Source organism: Thunnus thynnus, chromosome 10 (assembly GCF_963924715.1).
Source record: "Thunnus thynnus chromosome 10, fThuThy2.1, whole genome shotgun sequence".
NCBI lineage: Eukaryota > Metazoa > Chordata > Actinopteri > Scombriformes > Scombridae > Thunnus > Thunnus thynnus.
Genome location: NC_089526.1, coordinates 8,509,741 through 8,522,566, shown reverse-complemented (window position 1 = coordinate 8,522,566; position 12,826 = coordinate 8,509,741). Strand labels below are relative to the sequence as shown.

The 12,826-nt window shown below is 38.4% G+C and overlaps 2 protein-coding genes across 6 annotated transcripts in view; one reads left to right on the top strand and one right to left on the bottom strand.

Annotated features, from left to right (window-relative positions):
- pear1 (platelet endothelial aggregation receptor 1) overlaps window positions 1–8,016 on the top strand; it is a 53,217-nt gene extending 45,201 nt beyond the window's left edge. For both annotated transcript variants that reach the window (XM_067600741.1, XM_067600742.1), the window contains exons 16-23: window positions 5–136; window positions 568–687; window positions 1,002–1,220; window positions 1,974–2,083; window positions 2,320–2,446; window positions 3,207–3,269; window positions 4,313–4,507; window positions 6,302–8,016. In XM_067600741.1, the coding sequence (XP_067456842.1) occupies window positions 5–136; window positions 568–687; window positions 1,002–1,220; window positions 1,974–2,083; window positions 2,320–2,446; window positions 3,207–3,269; window positions 4,313–4,507; window positions 6,302–6,441 (1,106 nt within the window). In that variant the 3' untranslated portion in view covers window positions 6,442–8,016. The remainder of the gene's footprint in view (window positions 1–4; window positions 137–567; window positions 688–1,001; window positions 1,221–1,973; window positions 2,084–2,319; window positions 2,447–3,206; window positions 3,270–4,312; window positions 4,508–6,301) is intronic.
- LOC137190977 (lamin-A-like) overlaps window positions 7,348–12,826 on the bottom strand; it is a 40,758-nt gene continuing 35,279 nt past the window's right edge. For all 4 annotated transcript variants that reach the window (XM_067600745.1, XM_067600746.1, XM_067600743.1 and 1 more), the window contains exons 9-13: window positions 12,515–12,622; window positions 12,227–12,346; window positions 12,072–12,131; window positions 11,767–11,937; window positions 7,348–10,523 (exon numbers count right to left, since the gene is read on the bottom strand). In XM_067600745.1, coding sequence (XP_067456846.1) covers window positions 10,488–10,523; window positions 11,767–11,937; window positions 12,072–12,131; window positions 12,227–12,346; window positions 12,515–12,622 — 495 coding nt within the window. In that variant the 3' untranslated portion in view covers window positions 7,348–10,487. The remainder of the gene's footprint in view (window positions 10,524–11,766; window positions 11,938–12,071; window positions 12,132–12,226; window positions 12,347–12,514; window positions 12,623–12,826) is intronic.

Genomic DNA, 12,826 nt, shown 5'->3' with positions numbered 1-12,826 from the left:
ACAGTTTGTCCAGCTGGCTATTACGGCAAGCATTGCTCTGAAGTGTGTGTCAACTGTGCCAACAACTCCACATGCGACCAGCGGAACGGTCACTGTGAATGTTTGCCTGGCTGGACGGCTACTGACTGCTCCATACGTGAGTGTGACGTTATATAGCATTCAACAAAAGTGTCTTATCTCTAGTAAATGCAATGTGATTGCTGTTCACTGACTGACATGAAATATGACCGCAGCGAGACGAGTACAGCTGATTTCTGCAGCAATTTCACCATAACATCCAAGAGGCCTCTGTGGTGTTATTAACTTACTGCTATTATCAGCACAAAAGTGACTGTTATCACCAAGGTCCTGACAGTTGTATTGAACATCCTCTTGAGTGTTTTGTCTTTGCTGAACATATTTATAGTTTAATATTTCTTGAGAAAAATGGAACAGAATAAAATCTTTAGACATAAATTCTGATAAATTCTGAATACAAATCTGGTGAATTATGAGCACACAAATGGAGCAGTATTATCTTTGCAGCATAAATAATGCTGGATGTTATATTTACCACATGTTTTCCAGCATGTAGTCCAGGACGTTTTGGAGCATTCTGTGCTCAGACCTGCTCCTGTCCGACCAACTCCATCTGTGACCGGTTTACTGGGGACTGTGTGTGTGAAACTGGAGATGACTGTAAACAAGGTAAAAATACAAACAGATTTTCCCATGAATATAGGAGCTAATACAGTGACTTTCATTGACTTTGCTCTGCAATCTGCCTCTTCTTTGTGATTTAAGTGCTGCAAACTTGATGAGATAATGGATCCATTTGATCGGTCTATTTCTTGAAAATGATGGTTAAAAACTTCATACCACTGCCTTGATAATCCATTTGTGAATTCAATTGATCGGAATTACCCATTTCCTTCCTCTTGTCCCACCCCAGAGGCTGAAAGTTAATTAAAAGCTGTTCTAGTCTCTATTCTTGAGTTCTCTTTTCACCCCCTGTTCGACAGACTCGTCTGAGCAGTCAGGCAGCGTAATGGTTCCTCTTCCGCCTGGTGAGAGGGAATCGTGGGGGGCCATTGGCGGCATCGTTGTGCTAGTCATCCTGGTGGTCCTGCTGCTGGCTCTCCTGCTGCTCTACCGCCGCAGGCAGAAGGACAAGCAGAACAACACACCAACTGTCTCCTTTTCCACCAGCCGCACGGTCAATTCTGAATATGCTGTCCCAGGTACAGTACAGAGGATATTTCTGACAGGTCATACAATGCAGCGAGAGTCAATCAGAAAATGTTGGGTAGCTAAAACATGAGAAAAAAAATCATATGTAACATGTTTTGCTGTTGTTGAGTTCCCGTGATATTTATACCATTTTGAGCCCTTGCAGCCTCTCTCTCTCATGACGGTTCAGGGCTTAGGCCTTAGGGGGGACATTGGGATTGGGCCTTCAAGGGGTTAAAGGTGCAATGTCTGGCATTTTAAAACTGACAATAATTTAAGTTATTTTACATATAATAGAGCTACAACTAACAATTATTTTTTGACTAATCGTTGCAGCTCTAATGTATAACTGTCAAATTAGATGTCATAACGAGTGATCCCATGGCCAAGACAACAGCCTATATTGCATCTCATGCCAGTGGTTTTGTTAGTGGTAGTGTTTCTCAAACATGAGATCATAATTCTCATGAATCTGATTGTTTTATTTTTGCAGGAAAGCGTGTAAATGTGTGCATGTAAAAAGAGTGAAATCATTTTAAATGCTGACCAGTAAACATTAGGTTACAGTTCACTTCCTACAGTGGATATGTAGCATTGTTGAACAAAATTATCAATATATTTTGTTGGAGTTTGTGTATAACGTGGTTTTTGGTTGTATCTCACTGATTTGGTCTTGTAATGGGCGTTCCAGTGATGCATTTTATTAACCTTGAGGTAATTTAATTGCAGCAGACATGATTCCATGTGTTTGTCTTGGTCCGCAGATGTTCCTCACAGTTACCACCACTACTACTCCAACCCCAGCTACCACACACTGAGCCAAAACAGGCCTCCACTGCCGCACCTGCCCAACAACCACGATCGCACCATCAAGGTGAACATCAACTTTAATTATCTGATACTAAATGCAACACTGAAGTGCAAATATACAATTTATATACTATTTATCCAGTGAGCAAGAGGTGGCCATGTATTCAGGGCTGTTAATGTTACCATAAACTAGTGCTACATTTAATTACCCTTACGCCATGCCAAAAGCATGTTTTTACTTGGTGCATTTTCTTGGCATTGATGATTTCTGATTGGTTTATTATTCTTTCTGTCATGCAGAACACCAATAACCAGCTGTTCTGCAGTGTGAAAAACATGGAGCGAGAGAGACGGGGCCTGTTTGGGGTTGAGAGCAACGCGACTCTGCCTGCAGATTGGAAACACCACGAGCCCCGCAAAGACTCAGGTCCGTCTGGATGGCTCTAAGATTCAGGATCAGTTACATTAAATTTAATTCACACTTTTGCAGAGAAACATGCAGCTGTAGAGTGAAGTGAAATGAATGGATTAACATTTACAAGCTAATAAAAGTAAGGAGTTGGTTTCCTGACCTCCTGGCCACAGCAATATAAAAATAATTTGTAAAACCTGCAACGTGTAACATAGGCTACTGCTAATGTAACCTTCTGCTAACACAACTAAAAGTAGTTCCTTATTGTGAGTGTCAGTGGAAAGCTTTAGTGTCCCATACTGTAATAATCTGAGTTTTGTCACCCAGACAGAACAATCTTTCAGGAGAGAAAGCACAGAATTTGACTAATATGTTCGACAATAAAATAATAATTCTTGAAGACCTTAAATAAGGAAGATCAGCTATCAGTGGTCTCAGTGTAAAAATACCTGTATAGATAATAACAAAATATTCTTCTCACCTCAGAAGGATCATAAATTTAGAGAAATTAAAAACAGAGCCATGCAGTAAAAGCTGAGAAGAAAACTTACAAAGTACTCTTTTATACAGTGTAAAGGAAAGTTTATCGACCATTACATCTCCTTTGGACAGAAAATCCTTTTAGTCAACAATGCACGTTTAATATGTGACTATAAAAACAATAAGGATATAATAAAAAAGAAAGCAAATAATGCATTGCCGATGTCTCCAAATCATTTTATCTGCTTTTGATTAGTTGGCGTAAATAAGAAGATTTGTCTTTTATTGTTTACAGGAGCTTTTGGAATCGATCGGAGCTACAGCTACAGTGCCAGCCTCGGAAAGTATTACAACAAAGGTAGTTTATCACCCTGTTTTCACCCTTTTTTTTATCACGCTCTTATGGAGAGAAGTAGGAATATCAAAACTACATCAACAAGGTGATACCATAAAAGTATAGGTGCAGTAACGCAAAGACTTGGAGCTTTTTCACATATCTTTCTTTTGTTGTACACCCATAAAGCAAATTAATACAGACCCATGATTATTTTAATCCCAAACACTCATTACCTCGCAAGTACCCATGACTCCAATTCTGTCTGTTAGCCATGCTAGTGGCATGGTTTTATGGATGGCAATGCTGGACTGTCAGTCAGTCTGTCCACTTCTTGTCCAGACTGAAATATCTCAACAAGTCATGAAATCTTGTCCCTACAGGATATATTGTAGTCACTTTGGTGATCTCCAGACTTTTCATTATGCCACGTCATCACATCTAAATTTTATTTTGTTCAATACTTTATGACTAAACATCTGCAAAACTAATGACATTCCCAGAGAACTCTGCTGTAACACATGGTAACACACTAAACTAAGGTGATGAATGTGGGAAACAGTATACCTGCAAAACATTAGCATGATAGCATTTAGCTCCAAGCACAGCTGGGCCTAATTAAGGCCTCAGAGAGCTGTAAGCGTGGCTGAAGACTCTTATTCTTGTTTTTCACCATTATCGACAGCTGACAAGTATCCCTTTTGTTGACAAATGTGACCTTTGAAACCAGCCAAAGTAATAGATAGAGTATTGAAAAATGTCACAAACATTTGAGTTCCATAAAAATGATTTGGATTATTCACGGGTCATGATATTTAACTCTCCATCAGGTTTTCTTTAAAACGTCTCAACTCATAAAATGAAAAGGTATTAAAACTGAGCTTTCCTCAGTCAGTCTTGGGAAATCATAACTCATAAAGACATAAAAAAATCTTGGAATGCTTTAAAGTTAGAACCAGAACTAGTAGTAGTACACTTTGATCCCGCTGTGCTGCTTTCTGACTGTCAATGTGTACCTCAGATGTGTTTTAACTTCTCTCTTCTTTTTGCACTCTGTGTGGTGACAGAGCTGAAGGACACAGTGGCTGTGAGCAGCAGCTCTCTGAACAGCGAGAATCCTTACGCTACCATCAAAGACTTGCCCGGCCTGCCCTTCTGCCCCCCAGAGAGCAGCTACATGGAGATGAAGTCGGCTGTGCCCAGAGAGAGAGCATACACCGAGATCAGCCCTCCCCCGTTCAACACGGCTACCTTACGCAGAGGTGAGTAGCATTTCAGACCTCCTACAGGTTTAACATACTGATGAGTTTTACTTTTGTACTACCAGAAAGTTGTTTTTATAATGTTAGAACGCAGGCTGCAGCACATAAAATACAATATAAGCTTGCTGAGGATGAATTTGAAAGAGAAAATGACATGAAGTGAAACAAAGCAACACTAAACAAGCCATCAGAAACAATATAAAGTACATCTGAGTTTCATTAGAACCAAGAGTTTTAAAATTGTGACTTAAAGGTCAACTAGGGTAACAGCAGAGCATGTTAAAAAAAATGCATCTACCCTTAATCAAAATCAGATTACGCACATATGTCTGCCAATCGGAGAAGGTTGAGAATATTCACTAAAGTAAAAACTCATTTAGTTTCTTAAACGTCTCGATCAGTCAAACTTGAGAACAGGATTTGTGCCCATGGCCTGTGTGACAGATGGGGAGGATGGACTTCCTCAAGGCAGAGCCTGGTGAATAAACAACTGTTTACAAGGAAGCTCTGAAGGGAAGCGGGAGAGCAAGAGAGAGGAAACTCAAGGTGGCACAGGATGTTCTTTTATTACCCCTGCATTTTATTATAGTGTCAACACCAGTACTACATCAATGTTCAGTCATTTCAGGAGTTCAAAGTTCAGGAGAATCAAATTTCCAGATGAATGGAAATATTGGCTCAACAGAGATATCAGTGTTTTCCTTGGAAGTATTTTTCCTATAATGAAGTAGAATATCACCAGCATAACACTTGAAAACTTTGAGTGATGAAAAGAGGAAGAGAATCACACTCCTTTCCATCAATAATAGACTTTAATGGAAGCACTGGAATAGAAGATTGTGGTTAATGATAGAAAAACACACATGTTAAGTCAGCTTTGCCTGTGTAATTTAATAAAGGGTACAAGGTTTGTGTAATGCATCCTTGCCTGTTCGAATTTGTAGAATTTGTATATGCAAAGTGAGCTCCAGGAGGCAAACTGGTTAGGTATAGTCGAATGAATCCTTCTAATCTTCCAATCTGCGACATCAAACTAACCAATGCAATGAAGTCTGAATACTATCGCTGACCAGGAAATATTAAAAAGTCAACATATTGCCAAGACCAAAACCAAGTCTTCTAAGTCTTCAATTTCATGTACAAACATCTGATTATTTTTTTTTCGCAATATCAGTTATAGAATGTCTTTGTATGTAATTGTGGGCTGTTGGGAGACCAATACACTAAATATGGGATTGTTTTGACAGTGGATTGTGCAAGCTGGAAGCTGTTCGACACTATTTTGTGGAGTTTCAGTCAGCAGACACATTGTAAACACAGTAGCGACAGCACAAGATTAAATCAACAAATGTCTTTTGTCCAATAAACAGAACATAACCCCAAAATATTAATGATTTTTTAAGTTATTTGATTATTAAAATAGTTTGATAGTTGTTTGATTTTCTGTTGATGGATTAATCAACTAATTGTTGCAGCTCTACAAAAAATTTCAATTAACAAATTAATTAATCTTATTTCATTGGTTAATTCATCCATCAATTTTCTGGGGTTTATTCACTGCCAGATCACATTATTAAAATTATTATGTCCCTGCTGGTTTTCCATCATACTTAAATACTTTGGGCATTATGATTGTGAAATGGGCACTAATTGCATTCTAGCCTATGTGGTATTAAACACGTGTTAAATATACTTAAATTGAACTTGGTGAACCCTGCAGAAACCCTGCTATAAAGATCACCTCTCACTCTTATGTCTGTTTATCACTGTGTGTTGTTAATCTTTTCCCTCCAGAGCGTCAGAGTTCCCTTGGTCACGCTCCTCATGAAGATCCCCAGAGCCACTACGACCTCCCTGTGAACAGTCACATTCCAGGACACTACGACTTGCCACCGGTCCGCCGACCCCCCTCTCCTAGGAGAACATCTCAGTGACAGTCACATTAGCAGAGCAAGTTTCCCCCCTCCTCATTCACTTTGAGGATGATTTTAGGCCTGTGCTGGCAAAGAAAGAGCAAACTTAACGCTCTGCTCTGACAGTCAGAGCTCAGACCACCCACAGAGCAGCAGCAGAGGTGTCTGTCCCACTGAGGAACTATTGTTTACTGTGGATGTCCCCCCTTCCAACTCAACACTGCCCCTCTGTGGGCCAAAGTGGTACTTATCTCACCGTGACAGACTTGTCATCCAGACTGGGGAGCCAACGGGCTGCGGAGATGGAGGTTGGGCTGTGGCGACGCCAGTGGGGCTTTGCTGCATTCACCTCCCGTGGGAAAAAAAGACTTCATAGTTAAAGGGAGCATTTTGGGAAATTTTTATGTGTTTGAACTCATCTAAACATGCTGTAATTGTAGTTTTCCACACATTTTGCTTGCTACTGATCAGCTGTTCTGCATGTTTAAAGGTCCCCTTTTGTCAGAAGTTTCCGTCTTCATCGTCAAAGATGACTAATGTAGACATAGTTTACATTTTTATTTTGCTTCTTTGGTTAAATTGAAGTATATTACATCTTCAAAATCCACTTTTTTTAACAGGCAGCTTTGGATGTATTAATGTACTTGCTTTGATTGACTCTTTGACTAAAACAATGTCAACTTCCAAAAAAGAAAAGATTTTAGTTAATGTGTTAACAGCAAACAAAGCATTGAAAAAATCCTGCCATAAAATTATTAATTTTCTTTATTTCAAATAACATTCTCTACACTCTGTTGTTTCTTTATTGCTGTTATTCAGGATTCAGGAGAAGTCAGACTGCTTCACCATCAATAATTCATGTGATCATGTTTTCCAAATGTGGCATTTAGAGACACCAAGAATACATGTGTCTCATTTTTGTTTAAAAAAAAAAATCTGATTCACTTATTGCTGCTGTCAGATGAAAACTTTGTAAATATAGATATGCATATATTGTTATCCTCACACTAATGTAGAACTGCCAATATTTTAAGATGAACATGTTTTTAAGTGGTTGGAATAAGTTTGTGTGACCAAAGATCATAGACATTTGCTCATTTATAGATACCAAAAGGTCAGTGTAAGCACAAACTTGGCGTATGTTGTGAAAAATAAACCATCATCAAACTGGGAATTACAAGCCAAATCAAAGCAGCACTATGAATGTAATAGCAGTGGACTACAGCAACTCCTGTAAGAAACTGTTTGGCTGATTAGGAATTTTGCCAAAACTGATGATAAAATAAGCAGATGTACCTTTGTCATGTTTTCATAACTGTACATTTACATGTCTTGTTGTCAACCAAGGTCTTGCGTTAGTTTTAGGTAATTTTAGAAATACTTTACTCTGTTTTGTATCAAATCTGGACCAAGTGAAGTTCATTATCCTGCCCATTAGACAGCAGAAATCTTGTGTACCATAATGGATGTTGAGTGTGCTTTAAATGCTGCAGTGTTTAGATAGAGCTTCAGCTTTTTACATATGACTATACATATTTGAATGTAACCATGGAAACATGTTGTGTATATATGTAAATAAAATGGCTGCATTTTTCATCAGTGGTTTTCAATGAACTAAATAGAAGAAATTATGACAATGAAACACTGGAAAAAAAAAGAATTTACTCCATATTATTTTAGAAAAGAAAAAAAGCACCAAAAAAAACAAAAACACATTCATTATATCGACTGAATGCATGGCTTTTCCATAAAGTTAATAGCATTGTTGTGATAGATCTGACATAAATCCTACTTCAAGCTAATTACAACTTTGGCATTAATAGCTCACAACAAGAAATCCCTTTGGGTAACATTTTAAATCCTCAAGTCTTTAAGATGATTCATGAGGCAGCCATCAAGATTTTAACAGTGAGGTTTTGAGATTTCACAAAGGCCTTTCAAGTATTTTTGCCACATACAACACATCTGTGTCTTCTTTCTTCATTGACTTAAACTAACATTGTGTTCAAATGTTAAAGAGCAGCTGTCTATTTCTTAAGAAAACACTGAAGCAAGAAAAACTGTTGTACAGGAAGTAGTTTTTCTGCTTTTTTAGCCAGTCAGAAAGGCCTCTGTAAAGCCCCTGACCACACCCTTTAAGGTATATCTGTTACAAGTGGGATGATTTAGTGAATAGTTGTGCATATAAAACTCAATTACATACAGCAATCATGTCTCATAAATGTACATGTACATATGAGATACATACAAAACTATATCTTTGTTAATTCTAAATATTAGCAACTGGCCATTTCTCTAACTAGTGATTGTCATGGACTTTTTAAGGCACTTTGGGGATCACAATGTCAAAATGTAAAGGCCAAAAAAAAAAAAAGACTAATTTGGCAGAAATACTATCTATTAAGTACAATAGAAACAAAAAATAAAAAAACAAACAAAAACAGCTATCAAGTATTTTCCGTAAATGCTTTGATATGCTTTTCTCTGGAGTATAAATGATTTAAAGCTGCCAGACTAGAGTACAAATCTACCTGCTGTGCATAACTGGTGAGACACTCAATAAAAGCAGTGCATGAAGCCAAAGTCACAAAAGTACACAAACCCCGCAATCCCACTTAGATCCCGAAATCATGGCTAGGGATTTGCAAAGCCAGTAAGCTTAGAGGAAAGGAGAAAAAAAGCCCTTATGACCAGTTTTTTAGGGGCAACACAAATCAGGGGATGTCTGACAGTCACAAGGCTGCAATACAAGGCATGTGAGCAAAAAAAAAAACTGAGTGTTGATGTTTTTTACGTCCTCTGAAGGCACATTTGTATTTATAATCTGTAAAAAAGCTTGTTAAAAAATGTAACAAAAACTACTGTTAGACTCTTTAAACAGCAGCAACAGTTCTCCATTAGTGTTGATTTATAGCTAAGAAATCTTATAAATACTGTATATATGGCACCAAACTTGTCTGTAAAGACTTAAAACACAGTACCTAATCCTTATAGAAAACATGAAAATACATCTTTGGAATTACTAAAATAATAAAGCAACACATTTAAGTGTACGTATCTGGCAGAAACACACTTGTGACTTTCTTGACTGGGTACATTCAACTTATCCAACAAAACAATAATTCCTTACTCGCGCAGACGTTCAAAAACATAACGAAATACATTTCTCTGGGGTCAAGCTGTGGATCGAAGAAAAAAATATATTCATCTCAAATAATTATTTTCTCTGTGTGCGCCACAGCTGCCAAACCCTATCGTCTAAATCCACATAGAATATGTTCAACACTTTTTTTTTGTATAAGGCTAAAGTGAAGAGACTGGACAGAACATGCTGAACACCCTGAGCTTACAGTACTTTGGCTTTCTTTGGAGAATTTTCCAGCATAGTTTTTCAGGAAAAAAAAAAAAGACCTATCTTGGTTATTTTCTCTGTAGCATATAAAGATAGCATAACCTTGTTCCAAAGAACAAGGAAAACTAATTTCAATTGTAAACATCTCCAACATCTTAAATAAAGATTTGATCTATTTGATGGGCGACAAACACGATTATCAAACCCCAACAGGATTCATTTTCTTGTTGTCTGTATGGCTGTAGAATGGATTCCCCCACCCAGAGTTATTCCTGACAGGGTTCACTAGCTGTGCGTGTTGAGTGTTGACAGCCTGGCCATTAAATGTGAAACCCCAGCTCGGACTGAAGCAGAAGCACTGGTCAATGGAGCTCTGTGTGTGCGTGTGCGTGTGTGTGTGTCCGTGCGTGTGTGTTTGTGTGTGTGTGTGTGTGAGAAAGTGAGTGTGCAAGCAGAGCAGAAAACAGCACAAGCATTAGCACAGCACACATGCAATAACTTGAATATACAAACTCAAAAGCTGGATACAAAAATCCTGTGCCCATTGCCAAACCTTGAAGCAAATCTAACCTGCAGATTAATTGAATACAAAAAAAAAAGACAAGATCATATAAAAAAAAATAAAAATAAAGACAAACATCCCAACAGTAGAAAATAATTCTCCTGTGTGGGCTACAGGAGGAGGTCGAGGGTTCAGGCGAGGTGCTGTCTGGTTTTACATGACGGAGCAGTTCTCCGGCTTGACACGACCCTGAAGGAAGAAACAAAAGAGTGCAGCGTTAAACATGGAGAAAAATAAGAAACTGGAAGGATATTAACACTAAAAAGGGTTAACAATGAGATGATTTTTGTGAGCAAGGACTATGAGTAGTACATTTGCCAAAAAAGAAAAAAGAAAGTGCTGTTTCTGAAATACAGTGAGGTTACTGGTTAGCTGTTCTTTTTAGATTTTTTATGTAATAGTTTTTCCAGTGAACCGCAGTGCAATATAACCACACAAGAAAAGCGCACTGTGCTGCTTTTGTAATAGCCTGATTGTGTAATTCAGTAAAATCTATCTGCTTTTTATTTCTTATTGCTGACTGACTATCAGCTTTTTGTCAGCTTCTCAATGAATACAGGTGATGTTTCTTTATTTGAACAATAATATGAGCCGGTTTGCAAAAAAAGTGTATTTTTATATTCTTTTGAAAACTCAGGTTTGACTGATCAGAGTTCTGTAAATTCTGAATAACAGACTGATGTTTCATATCATCGAGTAATTACACTGCTTTCTACACATCCTGCGTTTGTTCATTCTAGTGGCTGAAAATCAAAACAGTGAGGATGAAAACCAGAAAATATATGCCTCCAAGCAGAAGACGTATCAGATGTTGACTTAGCCAATCAAAGCAAACAACAATGATTTTCATTATTGATTAATCTGATGATTACTCTCTCAATCAATCGATTAATCGTTTTGAAATTCCAGAAAACAGTAAAAACGTCTGTCACAGTTCCCTAAAATCCAAGGCTATGCCCTCAAATTGTCTGTGTTGTTCAACCAACAGTCCAAAATCCCCAAAAAATTTAATTTATTATCACAGAAGAATAAGAAAAGCAGCAAATCCTCACAAATGACTGGTTGGAACTGGGGAATGTTTGGCATTTTTACTAAATCGATTAACCGAGTAACCATTGCAGCTCTAAGGGAGGTTTATCACAAGGATGATGCTTATTACCCAACAGTGCCAACATTTTACAGGGCAGAAGTTGCTGAAACAACTGAAAAAATAAAGCTGTGTGTTGTTGAACTGTAATGTTTCTATGCGAGCGTTCTAGATAAAACTGTTTATTCCACGATACGTTGGGAAGGACATTCTCCACAAGAGTGTTGCCTCAGCATTCTTGGATTTGAATCAATATTTCGTTACAAAATAATAAAACAATGGTGATCTGCTTTATGCTGTGTAATTACTGACATTCGTGTTGTAATAAAAGTAAATGTTCAGTACCTGTCTGGGCTCATTGGTGCCCATGAAAAAGGAGTGTCCAACGAGGCCTTCGGGTAGACCCCCGCTGCCGCACCCGCCTTGGCGATCTGATGGCTGCCCGCAGGAGTCGCAGATCACCGTGCGGCTCCGCAGGTTGTACTCGTTGTCTGCACCGCTCGTGCTGTGAGCTCCCTGCGGGGGGCGACACACGACAGGGTGAGTTACTGAACACTGCTGCTGGACTAGACTGAGAGTTGTGTTGTTCCTGATGCATAATGTACGGTACTGGATTATTTAGGACATGTCTGAATAGAAGAGGAATTTACCATTTCATCATCTTCATCATCCTGGAAAAGGGTGCGTGTGACTTTCCTCATGGCCATTTCCTGGTGGTGAATAAAATAAAAAATAGATTAAGTTGTTGTGGTTGAAAACAAAACAGAAATGTAAGACAAGCTCTACAGTACAAGTAAGGTCAGACCTCTCCGTTGGCACTGATGAGGATGGTGTGCAGGAGGTCACCACTGCCCCAGGAGTTCTGGTTCTTCCACACCAGGTCAGTGGGGGGGTTGTGGCTTCCACCGCCAGATGCAGCCCAGATCTACAAAAGGTCAAAGGTCACGGAGTTGGCAAGCGCTCATGTAGTTGACTAATAATTGTTGAGCTGCTACTGAGATATAAGAATCCACATTTTAAGAACAAAAGCGAGTGACAACAGTCAAATTAAATAAAGAAAGACCAACAAAAACAGCAAAACGAGAAAACTTACAGTAACGTTTCCTCCAGCTTTCAGGGTAAACTTGTGGGGAAACTTGTAGACGATGGGGCTGGCATTTCCGATTTGTCTCTTCACCTGCCAGTTGCCCAGTGATTGGTCCTACATGACAAAAATGGGAAGAGAGATGGAGGATGGAAAAGAGAATTTTTTAATAAATGAAAAAGAAATGCATTTCGGCCTGAAAAAAATATTTTTACAGACTGAAAAGGTGCAGGCTGAAGCTACAGATAATTAAGCCTTTCCTTCTTAGAATACATACTCTATTTGGTGTCAAAAGTAACATCATTACCATGTTAATGTAAG